The following is a 20,674-nucleotide window of genomic DNA, read 5'->3' on the forward strand; positions in this document are numbered from 1 at the left end:
GTTTTTCATCATGTCAAGATATATTCCTTTGTTATAATAATAATAATAATAATAATGATTGAGTCACTGAATTTTTTTTTTACCAATAACTACTTAAATCGTATATTAGGGTCCGTTTGTTTCATTATTCTGATATCTTTTAGAATAATATTTTGAAAAAAGTTAAATTGGATGGATATTACGATGTAGAATTTGGAAATTAGCAAAAATATCCCCTATGTTTGTTTATTTATTAAATACCCCTATAATAAAATATTAAAAGTTAACAAAAACACCTCCAACCTACTCATTAAATACGGACAATTGGCCACTACCGCTGGAGGGTTACTAGGGTATTTTTATAATTTCTAAAAAAAATATTTAAAAGTGTTTAGTTAAATTAACAAATTTAGGAAGGTTTAAAAGAAATTAAATAATATAGAATAATATTTTGAGAATAAGTCAATTTTACTATTTAACTTTATTAGAAATACTAATAATAGTATTATAAGAGTGTAACAAACGAGAGCCTTACATTTTACCCTTATTAATTGAGAATCGTATATATATGGTTATTGTCATTTTACTGGTGTGTCTGTCTCAATGATTATTGATTAATTATCGTTAGACCGCATTTTATAAGGGTTGAATCAATAACATTAAACCCAGATTGAAGAGGTTTATAAACAGAACGTCTCGAAATAATACTTGGAGCGAGGGATTCAAATCATCCAGATTTAAAAATTAAAATCTCACCTTGACCATCAATGGATTTAGCCATAGGCATTTATAACACGACCCAAATAAGTCTCGCTTATTGGTATTTGGGCAATTATTCCTGTTGCTTTTACAGAACTTCCCTCTCCATTGACTTGGCAATATTGTAAAACTTTCAATGTGGCAAAAAGATATTAAAGTCGTGCCTAAACAGGAGTTCATGGGCAAACATAAGGTGTTGATAGGATTTTATTTTTAGGTTACCATCCACATGGTGCAGCTAATGTCGAAGGTCATGAACAAACAAACTGTGGAAATATGGAATGCATAGCATTTCCTTGATATCTGCTGGAAGGAGTGATTTTAGCATTCAATCAATCATCCTAATTTATATGATTGATTGAATAAATTACATTTATTTGTATTTATTGATTTCCTTTTCTACATTTACAGAATTTGTATAAATTGACCATTGTAAAGGCAGTATCATAATATTAAACTGCTACTCTTTGTCTTCTCTCTTGATTTCTTACAGGGAATATAATTGACGTCAACTCAAGAAGGTTTTTTTCTTTTTTTTTTTCTTTTACCGAAAAGTTCAAATTAATTTGTACGCACCTCAATTAATCCCTAGAATTCATTAAACACTTTACAAATCTAATAAACTAGATAAGTCACAAATGTAATAAATAATCACTTAATAAGACTCAAACGACCTAACCACAAGCCAAATGGTTAAATCAACAAGTTGCTAGTCTTGAAACCTTTCAAATCCATGTTCGACCCTAATCAGAAGGCTCTTTGCAATATTTATTTATCAAGTTTCTGTCTGGCTTGAAGAAGAATACAACACTGGGTACTATAACGACATCGCTTTGATTTGCTTTAACAAAATGCTTCTAGACCGTGTCAATTTGAGAAAAAAAACTGATACGGAACTGGCGCAACATTATTCTTATACGTTTCAAGAGGTTAAGTAGTTAATAAGGACCATGAAGAAATCCGACGGTTTAAAAGGAAGTAAACAAAGACTAGCATACTGTTTTATCAGCTAGAAGAAAATTTTCAAAATTTCGAAATTATGAATAATTGTGTATCAAAGCAAAATTGCTAAATAGTTATGCACACATCCTAACTATGATTGTATTGTATAACCAAACCAGCTTTGATTGAGGACCCATATTGTTTCATGCCTGGTATCCTTCAAAATTGAGTGAGGAATTCGCAAAATATATCTCTCATCAATAAGATGCTAAGAAGTTTCGTAAAATCAGGTAAGAAATCATCGACATCGATAACAGTCACATTCCGGCATGCATGCAAGAATCGAATTACGGCAAAGGCACCAATACTCCTTGCATGGAATGAACATCCAAGGCATTGTTGAAGGAAGCTTTGTCCCCAAAGTATATGCCATTCTGTAAAGGAAGAGAGTAATTGAGTTTAAAATCCCAGTTCCAACCATATTTGAGCTCACGCACACAGATAAATGAACACGAAAAACCTTGAGCGTTTAAATAAAATGAGATGCACATCAAGAAAACTCACCTTTTTCCAGTAAGGACTCCATAAGCTGATTTAGCAAAATATGATCTAGAAACCCCAGAAAAAACTTTTCTGTAGTGAGGCAACACTATTTGTCCTGCATAACATTTTCTGATTCAGTTTTGCACAAAGTCAAAAAGAAACACATAAGACCAGAAACAAAAACCCATACAGTCTTTTTCTCTTCTATATCCTCATGTGCGAGTGTGTGTGCATATCAACAAGTGTAATCACACTCTGGAAAAACTTAAATAGTGTGTCTGCACATGATACTGACAATAGGTCAAAATATTAAGGTCTGCAGACCGGGTCTTATTTAAGAATTATCTCTACAAGACTATTAAAGAAGAAAGAATCCCATAAATTATTGCTCAAGGCCTCACCTATACTCCAAAAGTTGCTGTGGAGAACTGAAATCAGAACATTTCCACTTATACTCTCTTTCAGCTGTGAATTCTTGGGTAAACTGATTTTATCCAGGCAACTAACCTCTGGAAAAAGAATGCTATTACTGTGACAAGTTACAATTTCAAACCATATCCCTGAAGGAAATCTTCTTCGCCTCATCAGCCAGAGAACAATGTTAATATATGGTGTGGCATGGATGACAGATACAGTGACTTCAATCAGCATGCAAATAAGGCTGATAGATGAGTTCATCATCGTGAAAAAAATATAGAAAACAGAAGTTGTTGGTAACAGAAGCAGAAGTGGTGTAAACAGAAGAGACCCAACAATATGTTGCTTCACTGTATAGTCATAGCTATCCAATCTTTGTCGAAGAGGATTCCACTTACGACCCCTGCCAATAATTCACAGCCCAAAAAAAAATCTTTAAGTAAATATTTATTTTTATTTTCTTTTTTTAATTTTTGGATCAGAAGAAATCAATCAAATAGATATATCCATAGCTATCTGCAAAATTAGAAGCTTGATGTGCCTTTAAGTTCTTGATTCTGGAAGATATTGGACAGACACAAAGAGCGTAAAAAGGATCTATTTCAACAAATAATATTTCCAATTAACTGAAGAATAAAAATTATCTTTCTCTCTGTTGGAAAGCCACCACCTATCTATTTTAAAAGTGAAATATGCTACCCAGAAACCCAGTCCCTCACCAGCCTAGAAACCTCAAAAATAACATTTTCAGAAAATAATAAAAATACTATGCAGCAAAATAGATGGATATCAGAAGCAAAGGGAGTATTAAAAGTTGTCCACCTCTCAAGCAAGGTAAAGACTAAAATATGCAGTCAGTTAAATGAAACTGTCATTATTAATTAGCACTCCTACAATTCTTAACTTGTATCATTATGCAGCATGATTTTGTTCTAAAATGTTAACCATCAAACAGATGGCCCAGGTTTATCCAAATACATGAAATCCTGAAGAAAACCTTGAACCAGATAGGTAAAAGGTTGAGAAAATTCTTCTAGGAAATTGAATGAAGTGTTGAGGAAAAGGGGTAGAAACAAATATCAATTTCTCATTCCCAAGTTATTTTTCCAGAACCCAAGATATATGACATGGTATCTTCAAATCATATTACTGGTAGAATATCATCCATTTGAACACCTACAGTCTAACACAAATAACTATTCAGGCTTTCTATTACTCTGTTATTGTTTTTAACTTATCTGATTCATCATTTCGATCCTTTGCACATAAATCCACATTCAACCATTGTCGTGTAATACTAAGCCCTATTAATACAGGTTCTAAAAAAATACCAAATTATCATAGCCCTGAATCGTGCCCAACAACCTAATGGCAGTATCAACTAATTTGATATATAACCAATACCATATTATATATGGATAGATCAGCCTTATTTAGCATTGTGACCAAATAATTTTTCCAGATTACATTGGGGGACAATCACATTTAGGACTACAACTTTGATGAGTTTATTTTACAGTAATGAAAGTTTAATTTGTAATCCCCGATCAGTCAAAAAGAATTACAGTATGTTAGGTTAAGTTTTACCTAAAGAGGCGCCACAAAGCTGCTAATGCCTGTATCTGCTGTGAATACAAAACTGAGATCATCCAATGAAGAGTTGACACATGCAACGTCACTAGCACAATCATGTCTCTGACAAATGCAGCAGGTATAGTCATCCCAAAAAGAATTCCTAATACAGCAATTCCTTTGACCAAATAAATAAATAGATAATCCACAAAGAACCAGAGAGTAGACCATATTTGGATGGCATTAAGGGAAATCATGCCTAGAACTCCTGCCAATTCCGTATTCAACTTGAAACCTGCTGGCACTCCCATCAACCACACACAACCTGAACGCAGCAACTCATTTGTCATGTCATTGGCAAAGTTCAAAATATGCGAGCACACTGCTTCTGCATGAAACAAAAGTGCCAGACCAATCAAGTTCCCCAAAAGAACATCAACAGCCAAGCTTGACCACATGGAATGCCTATGTAATGCAGCTTTCTCTGCATGTTCCACACATGACTGAGACCTTCCAAATAAAAAAATCCATAATTACTACGAGGCAGTCCCAAAAGTAGAGACAAGAAGAGATCAAATATAAAGAGCTAAGATCTGAGCCTCAATTCAATTTGAGTCAGGCCAAATAATTAATATTCAACTGCTTAAGCATAAGCTTCTCAAATAAGTCAAGTAGATTCTGGGTGAAAGCCAGTGAATAAATTCAAAATTCCAAAATTTTCAATTCCTAGACAACTTAGCAAAGAAAAAAGAAATTGAAACTGAAATTTTTTCATTCTGTAGTAAGAAATCCAAATTATTTTGTATTCGGTAGAATCTTAAATATTAAAAAATATTTTGAATGGAATCAAATTAAAAAATCTAAATATCATCACAAGAGGAATCCCTTTCAATCAAAGAATTCCTAAATATTTTACACACACTGTGTTGTCACCTGAGGTCTTTGTCTTGAAGAAAAATTGGCCAATACAAGATCTGACCACATCGGATTTGGAAATTGATAAATGCAAAGTTGAATACCCTTGCTGATGCCATATTTATCCATGTTTCTGATGCAAATTTCAAAAGGCTATGGAGAAACTGAAGAAAAATATAAAACATGGTGGACAATGAAGCCACAGACACAGCCAATAACTGCCACACCAAGGCAATAAACCTAAAAAGCACAAAAAATATGGGCATTAGAAAGTGCAGACGAGATATATACACCCCCCCCCCCCCCCCCAAAAAAAAAAAATGCAGACGAGAACAAGGATATGAAGCAACAAAGTCCAGAAGATAATACATGCAAATAATAGAAAACTTCGCAAAAGATCCCTTGGAGCCCACATGTTTCTCAAAAACCATTTTGGAAGCTGTGGCACTGTTCATAGCCAGAACGACTGCTTCCTGGATTTGAAAAATTGAGGGAAAAAAATCGGAATCATATTAGAATAAATAAAGAAAAACTAAAATGGTATACTTGCACGAAAAAAGAATCTTGCAAACTCTTTTACCAAGTCATTAAGGGGCTGCTTCTGGTGAAGTTCATAGACCCACTTGGGTTTCTTCAAAAGAGCTTTCACTCGTTTAGAAGAATTCCAAAAACTCATGGAGAAATGATGTGAACCGTATCTGGGAGCTTCATAAAATATTACCTGATTTTTCAAACAAAAAGGAGGCAGCTTACCACCACAGATAAAAATAGTTTAAACATATATCATGCAGTAAAGTGATCATGACTTACATACGTGGACATCACACTGAGACAATATTTTCCCGTTCCAGTGCATATGATGCAATTTAGGAATCCAATGTATATTTCTACCATGAATTTCATGAGAATCATATACCATATGGATCCATTGACTGCTTCTGACAGCAGCTAGCCTATGTTTTTCTAATAAGCCATCGAGTTTGTTGCACCCACATTCACACCCATTATTCTTCTCTCTAGACCTAACCTTCCTGTTCAATTGACTCACAGCACCATCGTTTGAAGACTTACTTTGATTGTCATTTACCATATCAACCCTCAACAATTGATCATTTCTGCTTGGATATGCAGCACACTGACCCAGTAAAGAAAACATTGATTTGTCCTGTAAAAATACAGACATGCTACCATTTGTGTCACGGAGGATCTCCTGCTAACAAGAAAGAGGGTACACTGTAAGCAATAGTCCGGAAAACAATGTCCTTCATCTTGCCAACTTAAAATGCCAAAATACAATCGTCATAAAGTACTTAACACACATGAGAAATTTAAAGCAAGGGATAAGGTCAATCTCATGTTACAAGGAAAACTATATCAAAAGGAATCTGAAAATTTCTCTAACATTAATCCAATTAACTTGGAGTGTGTATATATAGAGATAATGAGTTCATCTTCCTGCAAACCTCCAGATTGTAAAGACTGCAACAAAATTACAAAACAAACAAAATTTTGCAAAGTCCTCCACTCAAAAGTTGAGGTCCTAATTCTAAAAACATATAACTTCTGTATGAAAGAATTTTCATACATTTGTAAATTTTGAAACAGAGTATACCTTAAGACTACATTGGCACCGAGAAAGTGAGACCTCATCACATGCAAACGCCACGATGATATCAAGAGAAGTGGATGCACAAGAGACAAACCAACCAAACAAAAAAGAGTACGAAGATGATTCACTTGAGGAGAGCTGCTTCGGCCACCAAATCCTACATTGTCTTCTCATTTTCACCTCAACATCATCGCATCAAAATCAAAATACTCGGTCATCAACACTCGCCTATTAACAAATTAACAAACAAGAAAAGCGCGCACATGAGATTGTACTGCTGCATAAAAAGAAAAACTACAATAAAAACGAAACTAAAACTTTCTAAGAGTAGTAGATCCAGTATTTAATCATTTTTTCCTTATTTTCCCGAACTTTCTCAGCAACCAAACAGAAAATCACGTTTTAACTAGATAAAGCACAGTTAATAAGACTAAAAGTTGGTTATTCATTAACAAAACCTAAACCTTTTAAGAAAACACAGTAATTAAAAGAAATAGATAGCTTACGAGCAGATGAAATCGACGCCAGTTCGGGATTTATCCAAAACGGTGAGTGCTAGTTCTTTCTAGTTTCCAGTTCATATCTGCGTCTTTGAAATCTCAGCTCTCAAGCAAATAAAATAAAAAGCCGTCGCAAACACTCCGCCTTTTAAATATACTTTTTATTTGGGCCTTCTTGCCGCAATGGGCCTGTAAAGCCTGGGCCGAGACAAACTCTAATAAGCTTCTTGGCCGTCTGCTCTTTCCGCTGGAATTTTCATCCGTCTCGTTATCCATGGCTCTGGCATACAATTACTCCAATCTTTTTCTCTGCAAACAATCAAATTTTGTTGTAACTTCAAATAAAATCCAGACGAAGAAGCGATGCTTGAGATGTAACACTCTGTATCTTGACAAAGATAATTCCCCACTTGCTTGCTCCTTCCACGGCCACACTACCGGTATTTTATTTTTTCTATTCATTTTATCATCCAGGAAAGCTTTTTGGATATCATTTCTTTTTGATCGTTGGATTTTTTTTTCTTGGAAGGGGAGAAAGGGTTGTTTTCATATGCTCCGCCGCACCAAGGGATTGATGGAGAGTGGAGTGACGGTTCTGGAGTGATCGTGTACAAGTGGAATGAGAAGGGAAATAGGCCAAATACCGGAAGAGTCAACTGGAAGAAAAGATGGAGCTGTTGTGCTGAGTATGACGAAAATGCTCCACCGTGTCGAAAAGGGTGGCATGTTTCTTATGATGATGGCTTCACGTTGTATTGATCAAAGACCGTAAATTTAGCATTTAGTTTGGAATTAACAGCAATATAATTACATGTTCTGTTTTGTGTTTACGAGTTCCGAGAGATTTGATCCAGATCATCCGGTGTTTTTTATCACTCATTTCAATGAACTTGATTGTAAGCTGTTATGCATTTTTTAGGAATTGTTCCTTTCTTCAACGGTAGATCATCTCAATGACAGTGGCAGAGCTTCTGAAATGAAGATTTGGATGAGTTAACTGTAACTAAAACGGTTAGAATTTCAGAATCTAGCTTGCTCGTTGATCATCTCATTGATTCAGATATTACATGTTGTCTCCTTAAATGCAAATTCTCAATAACATGAATGATTTTCAAGGCTCATTACTCTCAATCTAACAAGAACGAAAGATGCTAACTGGTAAAATCGATGCTCATTTTCTATTTAAAAAGAAAAGGAGAGAGAATTAAGCAACAATGAACATGTAATTACAGCAAAATCTTCCTTCAAAGTTATAATTGAAGATCAAACGTACTCAATATAAAGATCAATAACAACAACCTTCAATACCTCACTTTGTACACACGCACTATTAATTAAGAAGACCCAACAGTCTTAAAAGACTCATGAAGATGCCTCAATGTGTCCTGATCTCTGTTCCACTCCGGTGTGGGCGCATTAACAAAATGTGCGTAAAGCTTATTCCTTGCACAAGTCACAGTAATCAAACTGTGAGCACTAAGGCCATCAACTTCATAAACGTAATACAACTGTCCATTCTCATCCTTCTTCTCTAAAGACTCCACTTTATCAGCACTCGCTATCAAGTCCTGTAAATCCACATCACTCAAAGCAAGATTGTTCAACACAACATCCTTTGGCGCCAGCTGCCGAAACCCCGCCAAAAACGTTAAGTATTCTTTCTCAGTTCTTTTCTTCGGGTTATAGAACTCACTATCCGTTCCATTTGTTCCCTTCTCAACCTTTGAAACCAAACGTTCTTTCCACCCATCTGGGACGTCGTACACGTACTCCGCCGACGCTCTCTTGTCGGAGTTGCCCCCGTACCCGCCGTAGTTTGCAGCGCTGGCGGCTGTCCCGTAGTAAATGTTGAATTTTTGTGCAGGGTCAGCAAAGGATGGAGAAGTTGTGAGGAGGGTGGTAGTTGCTAATGTGGCAGTTAGAAGGGTGGTTAGAGGTGGTTTGGTGGCGGGGAAAAGTATTGGTTTTGGTGGGGTTTTGGTTGTGGTAGTGGTAGTGGTGGTGGCCGTGGCCGTGGCGGAGGAAAGGATCGCCGGTGCTGAGAATATGGTGGCCATGGAATAATTGGCTAAGCGGATTTGGTTGGTTCTTAGACTATGTGATTTTTACTATATGATAGCTAGATTTTCCTTATCCATATAGTGCCATGTCATCTATTTAAAACTTTCCCATTTTTTATTTTTTTAATTAATAAAAGCCTTAAATGAAATTATTTAAAAATTAGAAGATTCTTTAACTATATTTTACGACTCTAAATAATCCTATTTAAAAAAAATTACAAAAATAAAAATGGATGATTAAACTAACTAAAATCTATTGCATTGGGGGATTCAGCACAAGGGTATTTTGGGGTTTTCAAGAGAAACGGCATATCTACCGCCAAAAGAACCCTAGACTCATGTTTCTTTCTTACATGAATCAATGATGGAATTTCACGTGCCTCCTTCGTTTTCGCTCTCGTTTNGGTTGGTTCTTAGACTATGTGATTTTTACTATATGATAGCTAGATTTTCCTTATCCATATAGTGCCATGTCATCTATTTAAAACTTTCCCATTTTTTATTTTTTTAATTAATAAAAGCCTTAAATGAAATTATTTAAAAATTAGAAGATTCTTTAACTATATTTTACGACTCTAAATAATCCTATTTAAAAAAAAATTACAAAAATAAAAATGGATGATTAAACTAACTAAAATCTATTGCATTGGGGGATTCAGCACAAGGGTATTTTGGGGTTTTCAAGAGAAACGGCATATCTACCGCCAAAAGAACCCTAGACTCATGTTTCTTTCTTACATGAATCAATGATGGAATTTCACGTGCCTCCTTCGTTTTCGCTCTCGTTTATCTCTCACCTCTCTTTTTGCTTGCCCTGTTAAAACAATCAACCAGTCCTTTCATTGATTTTTAACTTCTAGGGTTTCAATCGCTTCTTTAGAAGCATTTTATATAACACCCTTCTCTTTCTTTTCTTCTTTTTAATTTTATTTCGACATGTCTAAGAGGTATCTTCTATCTCCCTCCTCTCTTTTTTTGCAGTTTTGATTTATTGATTGAATTATCACGATGATGATGATGAAGATTGATGAATTTGATTTCATTATTTGTCGCAATTTTAATCTTTAATTTACTGTTTCTATCTTGTTAGGTGTATGATGCAAGTGTATTTTTTGTAAAGCAAATAGAATTATGTTTGAATTTTGATCATTTCATTTGATTTTTAGTTTTATATATGAGATTTTGTCATTCAATTGATCAGGGAATGGAATTGAGTGAAATTAGGGATTGATTTTGAGGTTTTTGATTGTTGTTTGGTTCATCTTGCTTGCTCTTTTAATAATCTTTTATTTTTTGATTTTTCAGGGTACTGTGCAAGTTCTTTGCTCATGGAGCATGTCTGAAAGGCGAGCATTGTGAATTTTCACATGATTGGAAGGATCCTTCGAATAATGTAAACATTTTTAGTTCTACTCGCTTGGTCCATAATATTTATGAAAAGTGATTTTTGGTCTTCTCATTGCTTCTTACTGTTTTATCATCTTAGATGTGCACTTACTACCAGAAAGGAGTCTGCTCATATGGTAGTCGATGTCGATATGAACACGTCAAGCATTCTCGATCTGAGTCATCTGCTTCATCTTCGTCAACAATTTCTCGTCCTTCAAGAGCTGTTTCCAGTGGAGTAACTACAGTTCCTGGAGCTGTTCCAGAGCTTTCTGCTTTGAGTAGACCTTATCATCCTCCTGATATACCAGTATGGAATTTGGATTCTGGGTGTAATGATTCTTTAGACAATGTTGATGTGGTGGAGCCAAGGAATCTTAAACCAGCTGATCTTTCAATCTGTTCTTTTGCTGCTGCTGGTAATTGTCCCCGTGGGGAAAAATGTCCTCATGTTCATGGAGACATGTGTCCAACTTGTGGGAAGCATTGTTTGCATCCTTTCAGACCTGAAGAAAGAGAAGATCATTTGAAAACATGTGAGAAAAAGCAAAAGCACCTTGAGGCTTTAAGACGTAGCCAGGAAATAGAATGCAGTGTGTGCCTTGATCGTGTTTTATCAAAGTCGACACCAGCTGAACGAAAGTTTGGATTGTTGTCTGAGTGTGATCATCCATTCTGTATATCTTGTATCAGGAATTGGCGTAGTAGTTCCCCAACCTCTGGAATGGATGTCAATACTGCATTGCGGGCTTGCCCAATTTGCCGCAAGCTATCATACTTTGTCATTCCAAGTGTCATTTGGTATTACACACCAGAAGAAAAGCGGGAAATTGTTGATAGCTACAAGGCAAAACTCAGGTAATTCTGTTGCTATTAATGTGTCGTATCCCTGGTTTCTTAATTTAACTGCTGACATTTTCAAGTGATTTTTGAACATGCCTATCATGCAGTTGGAATAATTTTGAGGATTAGGGTTGCAATTTGTTAATATGTGGGAAAAAAGAGGATATCTATTTTCTTGCCTTTCATGTCATTGGAAATTCAAAAGGCATTGACAAAGTTGTGACTTTTAATATTCTACGGGCAATTTGACTATAGTTTGAATAATGAAGAGCAATTTAGATATCTTAAGAACCAAATACATGTAAAAAGAAGTTCCCAGTAGAACATGAATCTTATGCATCTTGGTGGACAATAGTTTTAGATATTAGGTTTCAATTCCTGATATGTGAAGAGAAATGGGATAATCTATTTTCTTTTAATCCTACTGATGGAGAAAAATTTTGAGATAATAAGTATGAGAATTTCTGGTAGTCATGGTCTTGGAGGTAACTCTTTTCTTTAAACTTTCTTGTAGGTCAATTGATTGCAAACACTTCAACTTTGGTAATGGGAATTGCCCATTTGGAACTAGTTGTTTCTACAAGGTAACTTATATATCTATATGAACTGCAGCTGCTCAGTTATGCATTTTTTCTTCTTTTTCTTTGTAGTGTGGAGCTGGTTATGTTGTGAATTTATCGGAACATGAACAACTTTGTATCACTTGTATATGCTTGTTGAAGGCCATGAAAAAGTTGGAGGTTCTTTATTATTCCCTTGCTGTGTTCCCCTCTTTCTGTTTTAGTGGTAATCGTGTATATTTGTTATTTACTCTGGTTGTCTTTTGTGGTGCTTTAATTATCGTTCCTGCCTATGGTATAATCTGGTAAAGATAAATTTGCAACCTTTTCTGTGGCTTAGATGAATGGACGATTGTGGGAAGCAGAGAGATTATTTATGATTTAATCTAATTTTATATTATGTTTTGTTTAACTTTCTGTAGTTTATAAATTGGATGAATATCCACTCCATATTTGCTATAATGCGAGTGGTCTTTAATCATGTAGACGAAACTTAAAAATAATGTGCAAACATGTGTATAATATTATGCATCAGTGTCAATACACATGCTAGCTATAGTATTTTGTTTCGACATGCTTTTGTTCTTATTCATGACCATGCAAAATCTTTCACCTTGTTGGTCATTTGTGCTCACCTCCAACAGCTGCAATCAGGTTTCAAGTAGTGGACATATATATTACTGTAGTAATTGAAGATTTGTTCTGGGCTTGTTGGAGGGTCTATTACTCGGATAAATAGAGTATGTGTTTTACCCGTACATTTCTTCCATCATCTTAGTAGGACATTCTCTTTTACCTACTGCTGTCACCTCCCTTCCTAGGTGACACCATTTGGCAAATCCATCCCTCATTGTATTGCTTCTGTTAGAGATTATATAACTACCCTCTCCATCATCCCATCATCACACGCACTGCAGTTGTTTGCTGCTATTCATGGGGCCTGTCATCTTTTCTACTGTCTTGTTCGTTGTGAAATGTGAAATATTGCCATTAAATTTTGCAACTTAGTGAGCTTAAATTTGCTCAGAGATCGTTCCCTTCAGAAGTCATTTGTAGGCCATGACACTCCCTCAATATGTATATCCGTATTATGAAATTTCAACTCTCTCTATTCACATTATTTTTCAATCAGTAATATGATGTTTTCTCTTTGCTTTTAGTGAATTCATTGATTACTGTAGCATACGGGTAGAGCACATTTTGCTGTTTGTGTTATCAGTCACTTGGATTTGGTTCTGTTCCTAGAGATTCTGTTGAAATGGATCTATAGTAGGTAGTGTGATGCACGTTTTTTATGTATTTTACTTTTATAGCTCGTAGCAGAGAGTGGTGGCTTATGACTCCTTTAATGGATAGAATGTTGTGTTGTGTTCCAGCATATGGTCAAGCCAGGCTCATACATGTGGAAATATCACAGACCACCTCCCCGCAGGCCACCTCCACGCAGATCCAATATTGTGGATATGGATTCATTTATTGATGCATTCGAGCACCTAATTGCGGAAGATGAGCCAGATATTTTTGATGTTGATTTTGAAAATGAAGTTAGAATGTCTTTGGATTTGGAGATGGCTTTGTTATTAACGCAACTGGACTTTGAAACAAGTGACTCAAGTGATAATGAGAGTTATTCTGATTAAGCTAGTAGGACTAACTATGCTATCTCCAGTCCATTCTGTGTTGGACGTTTTGAGTTGTAGGCATACTGGCTTTTGGTAGCCTACTACATTTTGCATCATGGAAAGATAAAGCTTATGGGTTGTTTAACCTTTTTGTGTTTTTTGTGTTTTTTTTTTTTGGGACATCTAAGTGGTGTTAATCATAATGAAGTCTAGTTCATTATGATTTTGATTTTCTTTATCTATTGACAATAAATGGTATACTGCAATATTGGCGATGACCTACCTGGAAAAATGTTCTCTATTGGTTGATGTGTGTATCTTAGCGAGGTGAAAGTTTATAGCACATATTATTCTGTTATCCGATTAAAATAAAATTTTTGCTTATAGAGTTGTATTTGTTTTGATGTGCATGTCATTATGGTTTTGTTCCTGGACTTTGCTATGTTGTTTGCAAAGATGGCTGTCTGAGAGGGAAGATCTTCTCATCTTAATACTCTTTGTTTTGTAATTATATGTTATCCTGTATGATTTTTGTGAAGCCTGTACCAATAATTCACTATAATGAATTGATTAAGTTTAGCTGTAATTAGTTTTTGTTTATGCATATTTGTTTGCAGCATGCATCTCAAGATGGCCGTTCGGAGGAAGTTGTTCTCCGTCACCTTGGGGCTGAAGATGGAAACACGGTGATAGCCAAAGATATCAGGTTTATTATGCTCTGATAATTAAAAAATAGTGTTGTTTATACTTACAATGTATTCCTTCTTCTTTTTCTGGTAATAGAAACTCTATTTGCTAACTAGATTTGGGTTGTTTACAGGCTGTCAGACTTTCTTAGTAATATGCATATAAGGTGAAAAGCACTGCTAGAGTCTTCCAGTGTAAGTTTAAATAAATTACTCCACTGGAATATGTGAGGTCACTAACTTATTTGTTGTTGTATTTATATGGAAGTCTCCTCCAATTGTGAGGCATCAGGTGCATATTATTGCTTGTTGAAACCCTGGTTCATGAATGCAGGATATCAAATATGTCTATATATGCTGCAACTTTGATGTGGAAGTCCTCTTCTATTGTCGGTGTCATACTCTAGTTATTTTTGAGGTAAGGTGATGTTATTTGAAATCTTATGGTGTCTACTCTCTATATTACCTTAGTCCTTTTCTAAAATATTAATAACCTTATTTCTTTTAGTTGTCAAGATTGAAGATTTTATTTCAGTGAATTTACTTTTAGGGGGCAATTGGTCTTTACATAGTTTGAATTTGAAATATGTTATTTGAAGTTCAAATTTCTTATAAAATCCTTGACAGAACATTTGGGCCCGCTACTCTCCAACTTTTCTTACTGCATATGATGCAGTTTGATATTTTCCTATTCCTACCCCTAGGATTCCTTCTAATTATGCTTTAGCTGTGCATCAGTAGTTTTTGTCGTCATATAAGGTAGTTAATGATATGGAATCAAATGACTAAATTTTAGTAATTGCATTAGAAAATTTATAATTTTCAGAATTTAAGTCTCAACTAGGTTCAGTTTTCTTAATTAAAATTTTGTTATATCCTTGCACTAATTGATTGTTGTTACTGGTTGCCTTTCTTTTCCACTGTTCATAACTGGGGACTCAGTCTCTATCCCACGGGGGCTTTTGGTCTACCAAAACCTCCATCGGTGTGGATTCTCCACATGCAAAAAATTTTCCATGTTTGTATTATTGAAGTATTTGGTGTTGTGAAATGCAGGATTGCTTGCTGAGTGAGTCTTTAAATGAGGGAGGCTGGAGCATGGTGTGGGTTGCATAATATAAGATCTGAATTAAATAAGATTGATATGACAGGAGTGATGAATTTGAAATAAAAATATAATGTGTCAGTTTCAGAATATTTTTTAACCCACTTGGCATGGCATCCGTCCCCAAAACTGTATGTATTTTGCGACTGGGTTTTATTTGGATGGTTACCAGGTTGTTCCCTTTTTCTCTCAAAAAGGATTTGTGAGATACCCTGGTAACATATATTCTATACCCTGCATAACACAGAATGTTGTACTGTAAGTGTATACAAGAAAAGCTTTGAAATCTATAAAAGCTAAAGCCTACCCTTGAATATATATTCTGGTTATTCTACTTTCTCTGGTATTCTTATGTTAAGAAAATCAAATTTACATTTGATAAAACGATCTTTTTTCAAGCAGCAGATTCCCTAGACTTTAGCTTCAACTGTACACTTTTTGATTAGTTCTAGACAAAGCTCTAAAGCTCTAAAGTTGAGAGCTAGCCGTTGGTGTGTTGTTGAGTATTGACAGGTTGTTACACGACAAGTTCAAGTGGCTAAGAAAGTTTTAAAGTTCTCTATAAATGAATCTATTCCAAGAACATCAATCATTCATGCATTTAATGCCACGTTGCCAATTATATCTATAAATAGTGTCTCGTTTTTGTTCTCGACAATTACATGAGTGAGAGTGACCCGGTTTTACTGCTTCAAGAGGGCAAGCAGGGATAAGATAAAGATGAGCAAATCATAACCTGAGAGGCTCCAGAAGAGTACGCAACTCCTTTGTGCCATTTCAGATTCTTGACCCAATAATACCACTTGATAATGACACTAAAGCGATTGATACCCCAATTTTGAGTCATTTCAATAAAGAAGAGTAATAATTGTAATTATAAGTAATAATAGGATGGTTTGATTATAAAGATTAAGGTAAGGTCCCATATTATAAAAAAGATGGACAGGTGAGCCACGTTGACAGCTTAGAAAAGTCCAAGTCCAAAGAAGGGAAAGGAACTTGTATTGTATTTCATATTTGTTTGTTCAACTGCTTCGCTTCCAAGGTCCTCAATCAATGTGAAAACCTCATAATAGAGTAGACTTTTATCTCATAATAATATATTGCTTCTGTTTTTTTCAAATGTTTCTGGCTCTGCTACAATAAATAATGTCATGATCAGAACCTTGGAATTCAATGCCATTTGTTGGGTTCATTATAGGAGTTATCAATTTTATAACTATAACTCCTAGCCTACATATAATATGTTTTGCTTCTTTGACAATTGTACCAATGCTTCTAAAACATGTACCAGTAAATACAATTAAGTCTTTTTCCATTATGTGTACTGAGGCCAACTCAAACATGTGTAATTTACAAGCATCTAAATGAGTATGTGACAATGGATGAATATAATTGGGTTTCTTATCTTTGTCTATCCATTTTTCATTAACGAGTTTCTATATACTTGAAATTTAGGTACAAAGGGTGGGATTCTATTCTATGAACCCAAAATAACACTCTGTTACACATTAATACAATTTTATATCCTATTTTTAATAACTTTTCAAGTTTTTTATTGCCTACTTTATTGATTATTGTCTTGAAATTATAAGAATTAAGAGTGAAAATCAATATTTTGTCTTGAAATAATATGTGGTGTCCAGATTATACTGCAATTGCCAACTTAATCTGTCTTGCAGAACTGAACTGTGGATTAGATCAACTGGTAAAACTTTGAAAACAGAGAGCATGGAAGAGTAAAACAATAAATTGTATTTACGATCCCCATAAAAAACTTCTTTTGATTTTAAACTATCAGATTGAAACAATGATTTATGTTTGATGATGATAATAGAACGTTTCAGAACGCATAAGTTCAATAAGATTATAAATTGAAGAAAACAGAGGAGAAAAAATATACATGATAATAATAATAATACAAATCTCTTTTATTCCAATGTATAATAACAATAAATAGTATAGCAAATATATATAACAACAATGAATGAATACAAACTCAAGAAATAACTCTCTCAAATCTCAAAACAAACATCCCTTCATCGATCCACCCATTATATAATATAATATATATGTGTATATGTATATAACCAACCAACCCAAGATCTCAAAAACCCTCCATTTATATATCAATCTACTGCTTCAAGAAAGCAAGAACTGACAATAACAATGAAGAACAAATCACAGCACCAGAGGCTCCAAAAGAATACGCAGCTCCCTGCTGTACAGAAGGAGTTGGAGCCGGAGAAGCCACATCTTGAGCTGACACGCCGCTCAAAACGACGGCGCAAACCACTGCCATAACAAGAGCCAAAGCATTAACTCCTTTCAAAGCTGCCATTTTTTCTTCAAAAAGAAACGAAAGAGGTGATGAAAAGTGGAAGGCTTGTTTATAATATTTATGACTATGCGACAATGGATGAATGCAATGAATGAGAAGAAGAGAAGTTTAAGAGAGTATTTATAGGGATCTGTGTGTGTAAACGGTGATATTTAAAACGCGTGGACCCAGTAAGAACGTGGACAGCTGGTGCTGGGAACTGGCCACGTTTAGATTCAAATTTTTTTTTTAAAGAGTTTGGAAGGAAGAAGAAAGCGGCTGGTTGGGCTGCCAGGTTAACGTTGAACCAGTGTTTCTCTGACTAAACTAAATAATAATACTATTCAGTTGAAACGGTTAACCTAACCTTGATATCTTTACTTATTTTAAACGTAATTTAAACGACAAGTCGGTGAGACGAAGCTTCTTCATACGTTGGACTTTTACTAGTTTTAGAATATCTTCCATGCCTTATCGGTTTGTTTAAATGTGGGCTTTCTTTTCTTAGGGTGTAAGAATGATGTTAGTTAGTTAATTAAGGATGTTCTACTTGATAATGGGCCAGAAAGCCCAATTAGAATTGCCGACTGTTTGGACATCCATGAATTATAATCAGGCTCAAGAGCCATCCTATTCCAATTTTATCGATTATGACAAGGAATAAATAAATCATAATTGATGAAACTCAAGTAATACAATTACAAGCCAAGTAATGCAACTATGAATATCATGGAGAGTTCGATCTTGACTCAGGATGAACATTGGCGACATGTTTAACACATGAAAGTCATACAAGAACTAGGGTTTTTAATGGCAAACGAGTGAGTAATGTATAAGAATTAGTCTCATGTCTGAATCTACCTAGGGTTCATAGTGGTGGAGAAACTGGTTCGAAAGAAAGAAGAATTCTAATTATAAGTATCTAATGAAATCATCGCTGGAATTAAGATCTCATTCAAAGATAAAGATATCAAATATCTGACTTTTATTTCATTGAAGAAATTTGAGATGTTGAGTGAAGATAGAGTTGAAAGCATCCATTTTGCCCTTTGGTAAAGCCAACCCAATTTCGATTCCACCCTTCAGAAATCTGCTCTCACTAAATGAAATGCCTCTCATTTTGTCTATAGAAATCTCCTCTATTTTCTTAGGCGTTCCCCACCCAAAATCAGTCTGATACAAGTCCAATTTCGGTGACCCGGCTATAGTAACATGGAGCTCCGATCCGAAAAACACTTCATAATCCGATATCCATTTCTCTGCCCCTTCTAATATTGATTTATCCAACTCTTTAACCTTGTTTCCAATCTGATTTGCAGCAACAATTATCCCATCTTCTCCTAATAATTCACCAGTTCTTGCCATGCAACGAGCAAAACCTATACAATTTCCAAAATATGAGGCGGGTACCGGATAATCCAATCGGGTTATGGCGCCCGCATTGAACCCGAAGTAACTAACATCCTTGTGGCTAAAATTTTTATCATCTACTCTAGCTTGTGCTTTCATATAACAAACCCAAACAAAAGCACAAGTTAGATTCGAAGGTGATAAATGTGTTGGGTTTGACCTATTCTTCTTCTTGCATTGAGAAATAATCCATTGCTTGATCTTCTCCATATCAATCGGGCTAACCAGTAATGTAGCTCGAACCATGTTACCAAAATCTACACTGATCTGGTTAAATCTTCGATTGCACCATTCATTCAAGAAGATTTCTCCGAGCCCATTGGTGTCTTTTATAACTAAACGATCATAAAACGGCTGCAGGGACTTCAACAAGCAAGAAGAAGAGTCATGGCGGTCTCTGTAAAATGAGCTCCATGTCTTCATGAAATGATTAAACGTCCTTCCATCTGCAGCAACATGGTGATATGCAAATGCTATACATATACCAACGCTAGAAAAAACTGTTATTTGCACTGCTAGTAAGGGAAGGACAGTTTCATTTAAAGTTTGGTTGATGCTTGGTAAATGTGGCACTAGAGGGTAAAATTCTTTAGTAAAACGTTGATGATTGGCTGATAAATGGTTAAAATCGTCCGTAGATTCAGCAATGGTGAGTGAAATGTAATCACCTTCGGAGTAAACAATGTGGGGTTTGTTTATGGAGGCTTGTGGGTGGAGTTTTAAGGTTCCAGCGAAAGGGAAGAAGTGTTGAAGAGTGACGGAGAGAGAGAGCTTGAGGTCGGGGAGAGTGGTGGAGAGAAAATGGGAAGTAGGGTAAGGATATTCATAGAAGAAGAGAGTCTGATTGGGAGGGAAGAAAAGCCAAGGAATGTCAAAGAAAGTGAGAGAAAATGAGGTTGGTTTTGTTGAATTTGGAGGTGGAGAGACCTTGTAATGCTCAAGAATTTTCACCGGCGAGGGTTTATGATTATCCATGAAGAAAGAATCAAAGTGAGAGATCGATCTCAAAGTAAAAATGTTGCCTTCAATAATTGAAATGTTGAATGATAAATGATTTCATTTTCATGGTGATTGGACGTGCATTATTTGAATTTGAGTGACATGTTGAATAATTTTGATAAATGGGCAGAGGTATATTTCACAAGAACCACAAATATGTACAGATTCAATTTGGTTCACGAATTGGTGCTTCAATGTGTCGGTATATTTATTAGGAGCAGAATTTAATTAATTCTAGCGTTGAGTGTATGCTTTAATTCACAGTGGCTCATCAGAAAATTTACTGGTATTTTTATTTGTTATATGATAAACGAGTTTTAGCAGAACTCATTTTTAAAAATTAATTTAAAGGAAAAGAGAATCTTACCACGTGTATACCTATTATGCTTTTATAAAACTATATAATTTTAAAAATATATATCATCATGCTTACACATGTACATAATT

The 20,674-nt window shown here is 35.1% G+C and overlaps 5 protein-coding genes across 8 annotated transcripts; 2 read left to right on the forward strand and 3 right to left on the reverse strand.

Annotated features, from left to right (window-relative positions):
* Window positions 1-1,599: 1,599 nt before the first annotated feature.
* LOC116116196 (phosphatidylinositol N-acetylglucosaminyltransferase subunit GPI1) lies at window positions 1,600-7,346 on the reverse strand. Of its 3 annotated transcripts, none has more exons than XM_031402296.1 (10): window positions 7,243-7,346; window positions 6,740-6,964; window positions 5,942-6,340; window positions 5,708-5,848; window positions 5,497-5,600; window positions 5,146-5,367; window positions 4,228-4,722; window positions 2,625-3,043; window positions 2,245-2,338; window positions 1,600-2,114 (listed from the first exon to the last, which is right to left on the reverse strand). In XM_031402296.1, the coding sequence occupies exons 2-10, from the start codon at window positions 6,908-6,910 to the stop codon at window positions 1,979-1,981; spliced, it is 2,181 nt and encodes a 726-aa protein (XP_031258156.1). In that variant the 5' UTR covers window positions 6,911-6,964; window positions 7,243-7,346; the 3' UTR covers window positions 1,600-1,978. The 3 variants fall into 3 exon arrangements, with proteins under 3 accessions (XP_031258156.1, XP_031258157.1, XP_031258159.1); XM_031402297.1 differs by having other exon boundaries at window positions 1,602-2,114; window positions 5,942-6,337; XM_031402299.1 differs by lacking the exons at window positions 6,740-6,964; window positions 7,243-7,346 and having other exon boundaries at window positions 1,606-2,114; window positions 5,938-6,065.
* A 147-nt stretch (window positions 7,347-7,493) lies between these two features.
* On the forward strand, window positions 7,494-8,348 carry LOC116116193. The gene is made up of 2 exons (XM_031402293.1): window positions 7,494-7,676; window positions 7,766-8,348. Exons 1-2 carry the CDS (start codon window positions 7,511-7,513, stop codon window positions 7,993-7,995), a joined length of 396 nt encoding a protein of 131 aa, XP_031258153.1. The 5' UTR covers window positions 7,494-7,510; the 3' UTR covers window positions 7,996-8,348.
* On the reverse strand, window positions 8,279-9,351 carry LOC116116192 (thylakoid lumenal 19 kDa protein, chloroplastic). The gene has a single exon (XM_031402292.1). It carries the CDS (start codon window positions 9,291-9,293, stop codon window positions 8,571-8,573), a length of 723 nt encoding a protein of 240 aa, XP_031258152.1. The 5' UTR covers window positions 9,294-9,351; the 3' UTR covers window positions 8,279-8,570.
* Window positions 9,352-9,998: 647 nt separating this feature from the next.
* On the forward strand, window positions 9,999-15,816 carry LOC116116184 (putative RING-type E3 ubiquitin transferase C3H69). Of its 2 annotated transcripts, XM_031402279.1 has the most exons (8): window positions 10,004-10,243; window positions 10,602-10,689; window positions 10,783-11,540; window positions 12,040-12,109; window positions 14,325-14,413; window positions 14,528-14,588; window positions 14,728-14,811; window positions 15,450-15,816. In XM_031402279.1, the coding sequence occupies exons 1-6, from the start codon at window positions 10,233-10,235 to the stop codon at window positions 14,562-14,564; spliced, it is 1,053 nt and encodes a 350-aa protein (XP_031258139.1). In that variant the 5' UTR covers window positions 10,004-10,232; the 3' UTR covers window positions 14,565-14,588; window positions 14,728-14,811; window positions 15,450-15,816. The 2 variants fall into 2 exon arrangements, with proteins under 2 accessions (XP_031258138.1, XP_031258139.1); XM_031402278.1 differs by lacking the exons at window positions 14,325-14,413; window positions 14,528-14,588; window positions 14,728-14,811; window positions 15,450-15,816 and adding an exon at window positions 13,462-13,852 and having other exon boundaries at window positions 9,999-10,243.
* Window positions 15,817-18,805: 2,989 nt separating this feature from the next.
* On the reverse strand, window positions 18,806-20,237 carry LOC116116199 (malonyl-coenzyme A:anthocyanin 3-O-glucoside-6''-O-malonyltransferase-like). The gene has a single exon (XM_031402302.1). It carries the CDS (start codon window positions 20,201-20,203, stop codon window positions 18,809-18,811), a length of 1,395 nt encoding a protein of 464 aa, XP_031258162.1. The 5' UTR covers window positions 20,204-20,237; the 3' UTR covers window positions 18,806-18,808.
* Window positions 20,238-20,674: the final 437 nt, after the last annotated feature.

The sequence above is a fragment of the Pistacia vera genome, unplaced genomic scaffold, assembly GCF_008641045.1.
Source record: "Pistacia vera cultivar Batoury unplaced genomic scaffold, PisVer_v2 Contig764, whole genome shotgun sequence".
Classification (NCBI taxonomy): domain Eukaryota; kingdom Viridiplantae; phylum Streptophyta; class Magnoliopsida; order Sapindales; family Anacardiaceae; genus Pistacia; species Pistacia vera.

Bases quoted from the DNA above. Each gene is read 5' to 3' on its own strand.
- LOC116116196 (XM_031402296.1), bottom strand. From the start codon at position 6,910: ATGAGAAGACAATGTAGGATTTGGTGGCCGAAGCAGCTCTCCTCAAGT. The intron at 5,849-5,941 runs GTATGTAAGTCA...TTGAAAAATCAG, and splicing joins TGTCTCAGTGTGATGTCCAC to GTAATATTTTATGAAGCTCC. The intron at 2,115-2,244 runs GTGAGTTTTCTT...CTTCCTTTACAG, and splicing joins GGAGTCCTTACTGGAAAAAG to AATGGCATATACTTTGGGGA.
- LOC116116193 (XM_031402293.1), top strand. From the start codon at position 7,511: ATGGCTCTGGCATACAATTACTCCAATCTTTTTCTCTGCAAACAATCA. The intron at 7,677-7,765 runs GTATTTTATTTT...TTTTCTTGGAAG, and splicing joins CTTCCACGGCCACACTACCG to GGGAGAAAGGGTTGTTTTCA.
- LOC116116192 (XM_031402292.1), bottom strand. From the start codon at position 9,293: ATGGCCACCATATTCTCAGCACCGGCGATCCTTTCCTCCGCCACGGCC.
- LOC116116184 (XM_031402278.1), top strand. The intron at 10,690-10,782 runs GTAAACATTTTT...TTATCATCTTAG, and splicing joins GGAAGGATCCTTCGAATAAT to ATGTGCACTTACTACCAGAA. The intron at 12,110-13,461 runs GTAACTTATATA...GTTGTGTTCCAG, and splicing joins GAACTAGTTGTTTCTACAAG to CATATGGTCAAGCCAGGCTC.
- LOC116116199 (XM_031402302.1), bottom strand. From the start codon at position 20,203: ATGGATAATCATAAACCCTCGCCGGTGAAAATTCTTGAGCATTACAAG.